At 38.6% G+C, this 15054-nt stretch overlaps 1 protein-coding gene across 2 annotated transcripts in view; it reads left to right on the plus strand.

Annotated features, from left to right (window-relative positions):
• The first annotated feature begins 556 nt into the window (after positions 1-556).
• LOC117435366 (phosphatase and actin regulator 1-like) overlaps positions 557-15054 on the plus strand; it is a 254805-nt gene continuing 240307 nt past the window's right edge. Inside the window, exons 1-2 of one of the 2 annotated variants that reach the window (XM_034920762.2) lie at positions 557-680; positions 1271-1417. In XM_034920762.2, coding sequence (XP_034776653.2) covers positions 1306-1417 — 112 coding nt within the window. In that variant the 5' untranslated portion in view covers positions 557-680; positions 1271-1305. Of the gene's footprint in view, positions 681-1270; positions 1418-15054 lie in introns of those variants that run through there. The other variant, XM_059014049.1, reaches the window with a different exon arrangement.

Below are 15054 nucleotides of genomic sequence, written 5' to 3' on the forward strand. Positions count from 1 at the left end.
ACAATTCACAGATACACTCATATTTGTTTTTACTGCATGGTACTGCATTTATTAAGGAAAGCGCCTAACCAAATGTATTTTACATCAATTTCCAAGATTTAAAGGACTTTTGTTCAAATTCACGATTTGTGACAGTCGTATCATTACTCAGTCATTAAGAAATGACTATTCACCTAATGCTGTGAAAATAGCTAAATCATGGGGGACCAGCATTCCAGAATTGATTTAGTTGTTGAAGTATTTCAGTTTTATAGCAATGACAGAGAACATGTAATAGAACAGTACTAAATGAGAGGTACCACTAATTGGACAGCAACCCCCACAATAAAACCCCCAAACAATCAATAAATAAATAAATGTATGCATTGTTTAGTAAAAAAAAAGAAAAAAAAAAAAGAAAATACTTTGCATTTAAAATATTGGACATAAGTGAAGCACTGCTAGATTGCATGTGCTGCACAGCAAATATTTTACGCTGCTATCTGAGTCCAGTCTTTAACCTTCTATCTCCGTGTGCAGTATAGCGCGCGTTGTGACGTGTTGCAATGGAAACTGTTCTTTGTTCGGTAGCAGACTGGCATATGAATCTACAAATGTGTTCCAGGCTGCTTTCATTACGTTTTTATTCTCAGAAGTACAGCTGGCTCTTGTAATAAACAGTCGGATACACACGTATAAATGTACGGGATACCAATCTTCACTCCTAGATATGGGAATACATCATGTAAATCATGTAATTCGTTTAATTTGTTCATTTTGCGAAATGGGGCATGGTCAACTGTATTGAATTTGTATATATTTATTTTAACATTGAAGGATATTTGTTAACAGTATGAGGCTGGGAATTTAGTACCAGGCAAGCCACACTGTTAATAATGCATAGATTATACGATAGCAAAAAGAACATCGGTAAGGATTTATTAGATTAATATTGCATATTCTAAAAGCGTAACACATTTTCTTTTTGTTTATTTTATCACATTTCGTTAATCTGTATCCCCATCACTGGTCAGACTGTTTGTTTAAATGATATGCGTGATTTACTTATCTCCTGTAAAATTGCTGTTGTCCTGTCGTTTGTAACGCTCTCTCTCTCTCTCTCTCTCTCTCTCTCTCTCTCTCTCTCTCTCTCTCTTCTCTCTCTCTCTCTCTCTCTCTCTCTCTCTCTCTCTCTCTCTCTCTCTCTCTCTCTCTCTCTCTCTCTCTCTCTCTCTCTCTCTCACCCCCTGTATAATTTTCCCCCTGTTCTGTGCTTCTGTATCTCTCCCAGCTCGCCGGTCGCCCCTGATCGCTGCTCACACATTAATGGCGGCCTCTCCAGAGGACGAAGCAGACCGCCGGCCCATTAGAAGAGTAAGGTCCAAGAGCGATACCCCTTACCTTGCCGAGGCCAGGATCTCGTTAAACTTGAAGACAGGTAGGAATACATGTGAAATGCAAGCAAATACGTAAAAAAAATATGGATAAAAAATGCATTGTGCTTTTGCTGTATAGATCTACCAGATCTGTATTATCTGAGGTAACTTGTATGTATCCAATGCCTTACTGTACATCAATATTTTATGTATTTTTTTATTTTTGGTTTTATTAATTTGTTTTTATCGTGGCACGTATGGCTACGTTAGTTCAGTAATCCTAATGTGTGTATTAGGTACACTTCTGTAAGCGGTTTTAGTTTCGTGTAAATGTGTGTGTGCATTATATAGGTGACATTATTGCTAAGTAAACTTGTCTGCAATAGCAAATAGATTCTCTTGTAAAGAGCTTTAAAGTGGTATTGCATTGACTCATCTGGTCATGAAGACGAAACGTTTTATTTGATATAGGAAATGTAAACTAAACAGATATATAATTGGGCCACTGTAAAATAGTATAAAACGATTAAGTATGCAGTACTTTGTTAAAACTAATTTCACTCCTATGGAAAATGAAAACTTGAACAGAGATAACGTTGCTGGACCTGTTACCATGGTGACTTGGCATCTTTTTTTTGGCTGAGTCATTTGAATAGTTGTTCGACTTCTACAAACATTTGAAGTGCGCTTGTTGATATAACAATACGTCCGAAAAAGATTTACATCTGCATTGCCTTCTTAATCAAATTAGATTCTGTAAATGCAACGTTGTTTCTAGGGAATACTGTTTTTTTGTTTGTTTGTTTTGCTGCGACTCCTGCTTAGGTTTAAGGGTATATCAAACTCACTGTCGTATTTGTATTGTTAAAGCTTTAGTGCACTGTGAGTGAAACTGGAGCTGTTTACTCTGGTCTGGTGCTGAAACGGTTACGGCGAATCAGCACTTCAAAGTTCTGTCCTTTTAAATGGAACTCAGCTGTGTATTGAGTGGTCGGAATTTTTTTTTTTAAGTGCCAATTTTATATACAGTATTTGTTAGATTCAGAAATACTATTTCTGAAAAGTAGCATTTTGAGTAAACGACTTGGAAGAATGAGTTGTCTCGCTGTGTGACGCTGTGCAAGTCAAAAGTTCCAAAGGTTATCAGAGCTGGAATAAAGTGAAACCATGGAATCCCAGTTGCAATACCACAGATAACTCTAACACAGGTGTAAAGATATACTGCCCACCACCACGCACGAGTCAACCGCGTACATTACTATATATGAGGTGTTTGCTTTAGGTATCGATTTACTATTCAAAACTCCACATGACCATAGATTGCCACTAAAAGTAAACTAATAATATATAGTTTTGTTTAATAAAAAAAAAAAAAACTTAAACTAGTTAGCTGATGACCTCATATGCAGTATAGTATTATTTACAGAAAATCTCAAACAGTGTGTGGCACAAATATAATTGTTGAAAGATGTTTTGCCTGACTATACTGTACCATAAGATGATTATAGCGAGCTTATCTAAGTATGAAGGGTTGCTTCATGGTATTGGAGTATTAACTAAAATGCTATTTGTAAATTAATGGTAATCTTTTATCTAGTCATTGTATACTTTCAGTACATTTTCATTGTACATGTCGTCTTGTAATATGTAGCTAACTAATGACACAAGCAATCTACTTTATAAAAACAGGTGATTTTTGCCATGATGTAGTACTTGGCTAAAAACAAGATAGCAATGTTATATTGGAAAACCCTCAATACATAAGAATGGTCCAAAAGATTAAGTGTGTGTGTGTATATGTATGTATGTATGTATGTGTATATATATATATATATATATATATATATATATATATATATATATATAGTGTGTGTGTGTATATATATATATATATATATATATATATATATATATATATATATATATATGAGACTGATGTGCACTCTTTATGCAGCAGATCTTTCAGTTAGTAGCCTGATCAATTGTACTAAGCTGCTCTTTATAAATCATGACAATTATTTCTAATGTGGCAATCCAATAAAATGCAGTCCCTTTTTGGTAGTTGCTTAATGAAGAGACATTTGTTAATATTTAAATAGGAGAAAGAGTGGAAATGCATATGTCAGCAAGCAAACGCATCTAAACCCAAAGGTTACAGGGGCATGGTAAACCGAGGCAAGCTCCAGGGAAGCTCAACTTGAATGAAAAAAGCAAACCACGTTCCTTATTGCCACATTGACTTGAAGTTAAACATATTTCAATTAGATGATATAAAAAGGAGACCAACATGCAGTCTAACATCAGAACAATATACGCTTTTAGGAGAGGCATTAAATGATGAGTTCTTAATGTGGATACCTGTGTTTTAAGAGAGGCATCTTTTAAGAAGACGTCTTGATACTTTATCAGTGTGATGACTGGTTAATAGTGGTTTGTTATAGAGCTATCCCTCAGTTGTTGTTTTTTTAAATTGAGTAATTGTGTAGGTCTTTACCTTTGGAACAACTGTGGGTTATTCAAACAATGGTGCTACCTATACAGTAAAATCATATTCAGTTAAACTTTGAGAAACAATTGATAACCAACCTGAAATGTGTGTTGCCAGAGAAGTTTAGATAATTGGAGTGTCTGCTGTTTTTTATTAATTTTTTTATTTACTTTTGGGGCCCGGGGCCAAATCAGGCATCAAACTGTTTTATCGGACTCCAAACGGCAAAGATAATTATCTTTAATTAAACTGTTGTAATATGAGTGGAGGGCAAACAAATGTACCCTTAATAACACATACATTCCCATTGGAGAACATGGGAAAGAGATTGCAGTGAGGCCTTGGACATGAGTTTAATATAAGCAGAGCTGTACAAACCAATTTATTCAAATATTCAGATGAGCTCTCCACAACAAGCAGGCGTTGTCACCCAACTGAGTGTCAGTGTTGGGGCAGTTTAACAACTGAACCGATGCTTGAATCTGTGATTGCCCTCTTATTTTGACAGTATTGCACACAATTTCTGTTAATGTTTCATTAAATGTAAGGTCGCTAAATTTCCATTAACGAATTGTGCTGGATGATTATTCCAATGTATTTGATCAGTCACAAAATTGTGTTCAATTTATAAGTATTATGTATTGGATTAAGACTGAAAAGCAACATTTTAAACTATGTGATTATGTGAAGAAATGTCCCTTTGAACTTCCTGGACAGATGCACATAAAAACAAAAGCATGTACTGCAAATCCTATACAATACTGTATCATATTGTAAAATGATGTTTGCGTTTATCTATAGAAATAGTCAACAGGTCTTGAACATGTTTTTCTGAATACCAAATTCCTCAAAACAAAACTTAAAAATCAGTCTTTAAATAGTGTGTTTTTAATGCCCAGATACATTTAATATAATAAACCATTTAGACATCAATTATTGTCACTGAGCTGTTTTGTTATTTCTGTGGTATTGATGGTGTTTGACAGAACATTTGTCTACTTGACATTAGTTTCTTAAGTTTTTGACCTTATTACTCATCATGGAAGGATTTATTTAATTTATGGATGTATTTCTGTGGGTTGGAAGGGAGGGAAGCTGTCTGACAGTAACTACATTCACAAGATATATTGAATAGTTGTGGGATAATCCAAAATTATAGATTTTGTTGTAGATTGTTACGCTGTATTGAGTGCCAAATGCTTAGATACAAAAAATATTTATTTAATATATGACCAAAGCTTCTGCTGTCCGATTTATGTTTAAGAAATGAAACCTACCTGGTGATTGTGCAAATAACACAAGGCCTGAATAAATATGTATATGATAAATGATTAATGCAGAGGGGTTTGGATTGGGCTCAGAGAGCTGCCCTGTTAACACAGCAGAGGAAATACTTTGAGATTTAAATGTCATGAATTTGAACGCAATTAATCCTCTAGAGGGGAGAGCTCGTACAGTAGGTGACAGTTTTTTGAGTTCCCCTTTGCTGAAACTCACTTAAATTAGTGATGAAGGAACTGCTTGACTTGGATGCGTATGTGTTTTACACTGAATTAGGAACTCCCATAACCCTCTTGGTTACCCCGCCCGCTGCCACTGGATTATTTTCTTACCAATGCAACGCTTTGAGTTCATGCCACTTCAAACATTTCTTGCTAAATGATACTTGTTTGATAATGAGACTCAATTCATAATTTGGTAATTGAATTTGTTTGCTCTTTTGGTAAGCTTCAAACGCCTAAAATGTTTGTCTCTCGCATTGTGGGAATGTTGTCATGAGTTCATTGGAGTTTGAAATCCCACTTAAACAGTCAAACTTGTCTGCTGCAAGTGAAGATAGAAGTGAGGACTAAGATTTAGATGTAGAACATGAAAGTCGCATTAGAAATGCAAAAAACAAAGGAATGTGACCCAACGGAAAGTAGTTCTTGATCGTTTTGCCGTACCTAAAACTGAAGATTGGATCTGTTAATCCATAATACATCTGCCACACACCCTTCTCTTCAAAGCCACACAGCCACTTTGTTTCATAGAATTAAAAGATCAAGGGTTTAATGGAAGAAACCATTAAAGGGATTGAATATGTATGCAGGTACTGTGAGGCACCAATTGTTAATTAAATGCCCACTTGTAGAATATCAGAGCATCTAAGCAATGCATCACACTTGAAACGGATACGTAAATAGAGGCTCGAGAACCTGAAAAGGGGGAAACTGGCTCTGAGAACTGCCCTCTGAGGTGAATTATAGACTTCCAAAGCGGGGACGGAGACGCACCCCCAGAGAACTTGAAATGAGAAGAGAGCCTCATGTTACGAAGAGGGAGAGCTCCTACAGTGAGGTTTAGCAAGAATAAGCTTAGCCCCTTGGATTGCAAGGGTAGTAATAGATCATGAGATGGTAAAAGGTTGGGTTTGGCCGGGGGTCCCCTCTGACTCGTGGAGAACCCTCCTGTGGGGGTAAAGGAAGCGGAGCTTAACCAAGGGTTGGAGAAAATGAGATCACTAACCCCCAAAAGAATGGACCCCCGGCTCCCCGCTAATGATTCCTATGAGTGCAGACAAACAAAAGAACCGCCAATGCATATACAAAGAAAGAAAACATTTAATACAACAAAGGTTAGTAACTGTCTCCCTACTGATTATGTGAAGACCCGCCGCTCAGTGGAAAGGGGGGGGGGGGGGGGGGGGCTGGGACTTTTAGGAGGAAAACCTTTGGTGGTCCCGGCGGAAGGGTCGGAGTATAGAATTGTGGGAGAAGTCCAACTCTGGAAACCAATGTGGACAGATGAGATGTGAACCAATGTCTGGATATAACAGTCTGGCATGAATCGATGCAGGGGGGCAGAACTGTAGCTGGTGCAAGATGTAAAGAATCTTTTGCATGCATTATGAAGGCCATAATCCAGTCCTGGCTGAATGGGGTCAGAGTAATCCTGCTTTGGGAGCAGAAAGTCAAATAGGTGATCTAGCCGGTGGAATTAGAGGATCTGTTGGAAGAGGTACGTTTGCACTGCATTGAGTATTCCGCTGATAGTTGGGTTTAGTTGAAAATGAGCTGGTTGAACTGGGGGTTCACTGCTGGAGGAACCAGATGGTGAAATCTGTAAACGGGAAAGAGCATGAGCTGCATTATTATGAATGCCCAGTAGATGGCGGGCTTGGATTAGAAAATTGTTTGATGCTGAAATCCTTATTGTCCGTTATCAAAAAAGAATAGTATTGATTTATTTGACCAAAGATGACCCCATAGGTGTGCTGCTGTGACTGCTGGATACATTTCAAGAAGAGATGTAGATTTTAAATGTGGTGATAGACCATACACTAGAAAACCACTGATTGTTTAAAAGACCTCTGAATCACTTAAATGAAGCGTCCGTAAATAGTCAGGTCGTGAGTGCTGAGATGAATCATCATAGAATATAGACAGGTCATTCTTATTTTGTATGAGAGCAGACCACATTTTAATGTCTTTCATAGCTTCTGATGAGATATTAACGTAGGAGTCCAAGTTTTTTGCTGTCGATGAAAGAGCAAGTAATCAAGATATAAATGTCCTTTCCTGGGGTATAATGCGAATTGCAAGATTGGCGATCGCTTCTGCTGGCGGATCTGAGGAAGGAGATATCAAGTAGGTGGAGCAGAAATGGATCATGATATGAATTGAGAAGTATCCAGCATAACGGCGCAGAGTATCAAATATTTTCAGTAGAAAAATAGAATTTATTTTCTCAGCATATCCCAAACAGGTGGCGAAGAGAAGGATGGATTGGCATTATTTTTTTAAATGCATCTGATATATCTGCTTTAGCTAACCAGGAGCCATGACCTGCCAATTTAATTGAATGAACTGCATCCAATATGGTAATATACTGTACAGAAAATTGATCTTGAGGAAATGAGCGAGTTGATAGTGGTGCTTGATCCCTGTGGTGCTGACAAGTCAATGATGAGACGCTTTTTTTTTACCTGTTCTGCAGCCCTACAGTACGTACACCAATTTCGAACACCATTTCCATCACTTCACACAAATTTAAGTCAATTAATTAATAATAATGACTATTAAGCTTCTAAACATGCACTTATAATTAAGGGGCATTCAAAGTATTTCATAAGGTATATTTGCAAAAAAAAATGCACTTTTACCGTAAACTTTTGAATATCTATATGGGGCTCAGATCAGTGGGATCTGTCTCCTCCAATGACATTGAAATGCAACTAAATCCTGTATCTATACTACAGTGTTGATTTTGATATCCCTGCTGCCCTAGCGGTTGCGCAGTAGGAAAACGGGAAATATGTTTGTTAGACCTGCTTTGCGCATTGCTGGGGAAAAAAAAATCGATCTTCTCACATGTTTTGTTGGTCAGAACAAATTCTTGTGAGGGTTTGGGCAATTTATTTTGGGAGGCTTAGCCTCCCCAAACCTCTTATACATACTGCCTATGGTCTTGAGCTCTTGAGTAGTAGAAAGTAGGTTTTTGCTTTGAAAAGAGGAGGGAGGGATTTAACTGGGTCTGGCTGAAAACCCTTTTTTTCTGTCGAGTAAATAGTTTATTATTTTTATCTAGATGATCCAGAAGTTTCTGTTTCAATTTGGGAATATTAATAGGAGTGGAGACTATGAGTGTTGAAGAAAGTCAATTTGGAGCTACTGGGCAGATGGCTCTTGAATGAGTGTCCCTACAGAAACTGCACATTGGTTCCTCGAGCAGATACCAAAATTGAAATTATTGCATATTTGCTTTCCTCCTGCGAATCTGATTCTTCACCCGAATCTGTCTTCACTTGGTGGAGCAGAAGACTGGATGGAGTTGGGGACAGAGATTCTGTTAGAGAAATGGTGAGGAGATGATGCAGACTGCTAACCTGGAGGTTGAAGCTATGGCAGCTTTCGGGCAGAGGTTGAGTGGCCGGTGGAAGCGCAGACCCTGCATGCGTTAGCTTTGAGACCACTTAAAATCCTGTTGAATAGGTCTAAATCAGGTGGCGCCCAGTCGATTTGATATAATTATCTGATGCCAAAATAGCTGCTGCTTTTGCTGAAAAGGATTTGTGGCAGTCGAAAAACATGGTCCCTCCATAACGGACAGCTCCACTTCATAAGAATCCAGTTCTTGCCTGCGGTTCAGGTATACAGAACATAGCACATCTCTGTATATGGCGAAGGCTAGGACGAATTCCCCCAGGGTTAGATTCTTCAGTAATCTGGGGTCTGTGGATTTCAGCGTGACTGATAGATCTCCACAATCCACTACTCTATGGTTCAGAAAGATGTAGCCACCAACAGTGAAACCAGATTGATGTCCTTCCCCTCTATTATGTTTTGCCAAATCTGCGTGGATCTTGAGTGACGACGGGCAGAGTTTGAGGTGCTAGAACCATATGCTGTGGCAGTTGCAAGGTTGTAGATCGGTGGCTCGACTGTAGGGACCGAGGTTGGTATCCCACCGGAAGTGACTGTAGCTGGTGTGGCGGAGGCTGAGTTTATTGCTGGAATGAAGGAGAATACTGTAATTGCGGAACCTTGCTTTTCTTGCTCTATGTTTGACACCCTTTTATACAAGTTGCTGAGTTTAGTATTTACTGAGGATAAGTTGCATGAATGCTTTTATTTAATTAAAAATCCGAGAATGTTCCTGCTGAGTTTCGCTGACTGGAGCGGCTGCCTGCTGCCCTGATGTGCTGGCTGTTGGGTTAGCTTGCTCTGAGACAGTCTGCCTGCTGTTTTGATCTGGGCTGCTGAACAGTCGCGCATGGCTGGGGAATTTCTTGGGTGGAAAAATTGGTTCTGCTGAGATGGAATTACAATAGGAAATGAAGAGATTCCAGATTGCTCCCTGCTGGGATATTGCTGCTGTTTCTGAGGAGGGTCTTTGAGTTTGTTGAGAGTCCAGTCCTTAAAGTACAGTCGCTCTGGAGGTGACTCCTTGGACATTGGGCAGTGATATGTTGTCCTGTTCGGATGTTACTGAGATGCCTGATAGAGAAAAGAGTGGTGGGCTGACCAGATTCTGAGTTGAAGCCATCGGAGAATGTTTTGATACAGACAATAAGTGATCTTCAGAGACCTCTGAATCTGAGGAAGAGTTGTGCGGTAAGTACTCCATACTTAATTTCATATTTTAATAATTTTTACACAAATTGCTGGGGTCTTGCAATCTGCTAAATTAAATAGGAAGTAGATTTGATTGATAGGAGATGAAAGGATAGGGTGGAGCCCCCCAAACCACACTTAATAGATTAACATCAGTTGACTTTAGAAGTTAAAAACTTTATCAGTTTTTAGTGGATTTATTTTTTCTTGGACCAGTTTAATCAGCTTCTCAACTCACACTATCTCCCAAACCAGCATGACCAGCAAAGAAAACAACCAATTTCAACTGGCATATACCAGTGCAGATCATTGGAATTTATCAGGACTGAACCAATGAAAAATAAAACTGAAATTCAGGATCAGAAAAGTGTGTTGCACATTAGTTAGCTCTCTTCAAAAACAAGATGAATACTTTCTATCTAGTTTAAATTGAACAAGCCACTTGTTAAGATAAAAGCTTGTGTTTTCCAAAACTGTCCAAGAGTACAATTTACAAGGGGGTAGTAGGTTGTTAATGCTGAAACTTAACAGAATTTAGCACAGAATCTGTAGTGGATATAAACGCCTACAAGTTCACTGCTCAAAATGTGCTCCACACAGCACTTTTGAAGGTGTGGGCAGTGCGAGTTAATCAGAAAAATAATAGGACTTTTTTTTTTTTTTTTTAACCTTATTTAGGTCCTTGGGAGCGGTTGGGGGACTGAGGGGAAATAGGTTGGGGCAGGTTGCTCAGATCTGGGTTACTGTATATTTTGTTATTGTGATGTTCAGTTTTCTTCTAAATAAAATAAATTATTAAGCACTGTGGCAGGATGACAGAGGTTTGAGGCTCAGAGACAGTGAAAAGGGCAAAATAATGATCTTTATTAAACAAAAAATAATCAAATAAATAGGCACGAGGGCCAACAAAAAGGTTCAAATACAAATAATACACGTGAAAACTTACAAAATAAATGGTCAGGTTCCAAGGCTTTTCAAACAAAACACTCCCTCCTTCCAAACACAAAACTCCCCAAAACCCAGCACTCCCAAACAGAAAAACACCCCTACACAAAGGGTTTCACCTGCCCTTCATACTCTGTGGCTGGAGCCCAATTAACTAATAATTAACAATTAAGCACTTAAGGCTCCAGCCACATTCTCACATGTATTTTCACAGGGAGGAACTTAACCCCCTCCCTGCTGATCCAAACCAAAACAAGAATCACAAAAACATAATGAAAACAGTAAAAATAACAACAATAACAAACACAAATTTATAGGGGCGAGCTAGCACCCCATCACAAGCACAAAAAAAGAAAAATAATAGGACCTGTATATTGTCAGTTTTGTTGCTTAAAGGACACATTGTTGTGAAGTGCTTTTAATTGACGTTTTTTGGGATAGTAGTTTCTAAATATTTAGAAGTCTGCCATGATTTACAATGTAAATAAAGTTAAAGCTTTAAAAAGCCCATGTTTGTGTGCAGGAATCAATCTGACACATTAGACATGATAAATATTAAATGTATGTAACTGGAGAGTATGTATGTTTGAAATCATACACAACATATGCATTTAACATTCTGTCCAAGACCAGCTAAAAGAAAAGAGTTCAAGAATTCATTAAAAATAAATAATTACAGGTCTTGGGTCATACTGATAGTTTTGCGTTTGATGGTTCGGTGAGCATGAATGGATAATGAATAGCAACACACATCTAAGGCCATGAATGTTTCCCTTTGTTGTTGGCATAAACTAAGAAGTTGCTTTCAAGAAGCCCAATTTCTCTCAGGATTAACTTTAAGGAGGGGGGGATATTTCAACAACAGTACCTCTTACAAACCAGAGCAGATAACAATTTAGGCTTGGTGGTCCAGTGGTTAAAGAAACGGGCTTTATACCAAGAGGTTCCCGGTTCAAACCCTGGCTCAGCCACTGACTCATTGGGCGAGTTAAGTAAGTGAGCCGCTCAGAGTGAGAACGCTCAGAAAGCACACTGAGCAGATTTAAATGACTTAACGCTCTGCTCCACGAGAGCGCTGAGCAACTTTTAAAAATGGCGAATAATAATTATTTGCTTGTTTGTGTTTCTTAGGTGATGGTAGATAAAATGGCCCCGTGTGAAGTTACTGTCCCCTGCTGTACCTCGCTGAGTTTGGCGCTCTGTTTGGACTGAACCTCATATCTGGCTGTGTTTAATACCGGCAATACCAACGTTAATAATGAGAATTATGAATAATATTAATACTACAAGCCTAATAATAATACATTAATAACTATAAACATTTAAAAAAATGAAATTAAATGATACAAATTCGAAAACAACAATCTTTACCATCTTATTTAGCCAATTAATACATAACTTCATAAGTCAAAACCAGTTCATCGTTCTTGACAAATGTATTTGTCAATCCTGCCTGTCATCTCCACTTGTTTCCTGCAGGTGGCCATTCCGTCCGCTCACTCTGATCACTGATGAAAAATGCTCAGGAGCGCTCTGAGCGGCTCAGCGGGAGCGGAACTGAGCAAGTCGTTAAGTTGATTCTTTTACTGAGCCGCTCTGAGCCATTCACTTACTTAACGCACCCATTGTGGGTGTGACCGTGAGCAAGTCACTTTAGCTGATTGTGTTCTAATCTTCAGATGGTACATAAAGGTCAGGGGTGAAATTCTGCCGGTACTCTGTACCGTTATTTATTTTGAGGTCGGTACTGGGTACCAGGACTTATTTAATCTGCTTTTCATCCAACACGGATGCAATCTATCCACTCGCACAGTCCACTAGTGCAACATTTCTCAAATGTGATTTCATTCAGCACAGTTCGTGCTGCTTCCATTCAGTTTTATCATACTGTTTCTGTTGGCTGCTATTGGCCACCATTAACGTCCGTGTAATCCCTGCATGTTGACTGGCCAAGCTTTAATTCTGATCAGATTTCATTTTGGTGTGAGTCACAAATGTTTGCTCCTTTTGCTTTGTGTCAGTGCTCATTTGTTGGTCAACGAGAGAAGACTTGAGCAGTGCAACATACAAACAGCGATATGGAGTAATTATCATTTTTATGAAGTAATAATACTTTTGTGTGCCAGAAAAACTGTCTGAAATATTAGAAACGAACATCTACTATTTGTTCTGCAAAGAGGAAGACAGTTATATACTGACAGAAATATTCAACACGTTAAACGTATTACAAAAGGCTTATACAACAAATGAGATTCCATTGACGTTCTGCAAGTGGTAACTCCTGACAATTGTTTTGTTTGCTCTATTGATTTACACTTGAACTCTGAGAAGCTTTTATAATAGATATTAATAAAGTGCCCAAGACACATCTTGCCTGTGTGTGGTTTACCTTGTTCTTGGAGATGTTTGCTTTGTAAGTTGTAACTAATGAGGCAAATGTGTTGATCAAGCCATTCATAATACTGTCATTGCTCTTACAAAAAAACAGTTTTACTCAGGAACCTATGCAGAATTTTTGGTGAGGTCTGTAAATGATACAACAGCAGTAGTATAATTTTCCTTATTGGTGGTTGACAACTGCATGCTGTCCTGCATACCCTAGTGTTTCTGTCTCTCTGTCTCCATGGCACCACAGTTTTTATTCTGGAAACTGTCAAATTTTGACAGCAATGCCATTATTCCACAATTCACTATCCCTCCCCCCCCCCCCCCAATCTGATAATACCACATATCATTGTACAGTACCTGGCCTTGTGCAACCATTGTCCCTTAGCTGAAAACTATTGTAGTGCCAATGTGTTGCTCTTCAAGGTCATTTGGCAAGGGAAGCTGATGTTACAGGTTAAACCAAAAACTAGTGTTAAATAATTGTTCTAGTGCACATACAAGCAAGGAAGTTTGCAACCAAACTAAAACAAGATCAAATTATCTATAGCCAAGAAGTCAATAAAATGGACACAAAAGCCAGGCAATTTAATTGCTTTTGTTCGGCCTGCCCTATATTATGACTTAATTGCAATCTTAAATTTCTCATCTTGTGATTTCATACTGAGGAAAAATGCTCCCACTTTGTGTACTGTGTTTCAAGTTGCTGGGTACCTGTGGCAAAGTGGTTTGCAGTGTGCAGGTGTAGTGGTGATGTGATTATGAAACAGAAGACTGACAACAAAGTTAATGATCCAAACAGGTTTTGTTTTTATAATCCTGGTCTGGCGACCACAAAGAATAATCCCAGTCAATACACAGCAATGTGGATTGCACTTTTCCAAAACAACAGGTTGCAGTCCCAAAATAAGACACAGTTTGTAAATAATAATCGCAGTAGAACACACACATTCGCAGGTCCAGAGTGAGTGCTATAGTGCTTATGGTGAAATACAATTTATCTGTGTACAATGGTGCAGTGTTGTCCGGGTTTAGTGTTGGCCTTTAGCAACAGCTCTGGATCGTGTCTTTCATCGTGTCTAAAAATCTATTTATTTGTCTAATAACAAATAAATAGATTTTTAGACACAATGAAACAAACAAAACACTCACGGTAATTCACAGTACTCCTTGTGAGTGCAACCGTTTCTACTCCAATCCACGGCTGCCACATCGCTTCCCTTCCGGGTCATGACTTGGTGTACAGTAGCTCAGCCCTCTTTCTAGATGGCCGACTTCCACCTAACCCTGGGGATGAGTTGTCAGGCCATCCAGAACAGGGCACTCTGTTCCCTTTACACAGTGCCCTCACAGGTCGGGAGGGAGATTTATAACCAAGATTCATCCTTTCTCTGTCAGAGTACCACATTAGAAAAAGTAAGGGTTTTAAAAAAAGGATTATGCCCTTATTGTTTTGCTTAATATCTTTTCAGGTTTTCCTAAGTGTTTTTCACTTTGACAGGTGAAGTCCATATATTATTATTATTTGTTTATCTATTATTTGTTTATTTAGCAGACACCTTTATCCAAGGCGACTTACAGAGACTAGGGTGTGTGAACTATGCATCAGCTGCAGAGTCACTTACAATTACGTCTCACCCGAAAGACGGAGCACAAGGAGGTTAAGTGACTTGCTCAGGGTCACACAATGAGTCAGTGGCTGAGGTGGGATTTGAACCGGGGACCTCCTGGTTACAAGCCCTTTTTTCTTTAACCACTGGACCACACAGCCTCCTATTCTGTAACA

Source organism: Acipenser ruthenus, chromosome 3, assembly GCF_902713425.1.
Source record: "Acipenser ruthenus chromosome 3, fAciRut3.2 maternal haplotype, whole genome shotgun sequence".
Taxonomy (NCBI): Eukaryota; Metazoa; Chordata; class Actinopteri; order Acipenseriformes; family Acipenseridae; genus Acipenser; species Acipenser ruthenus.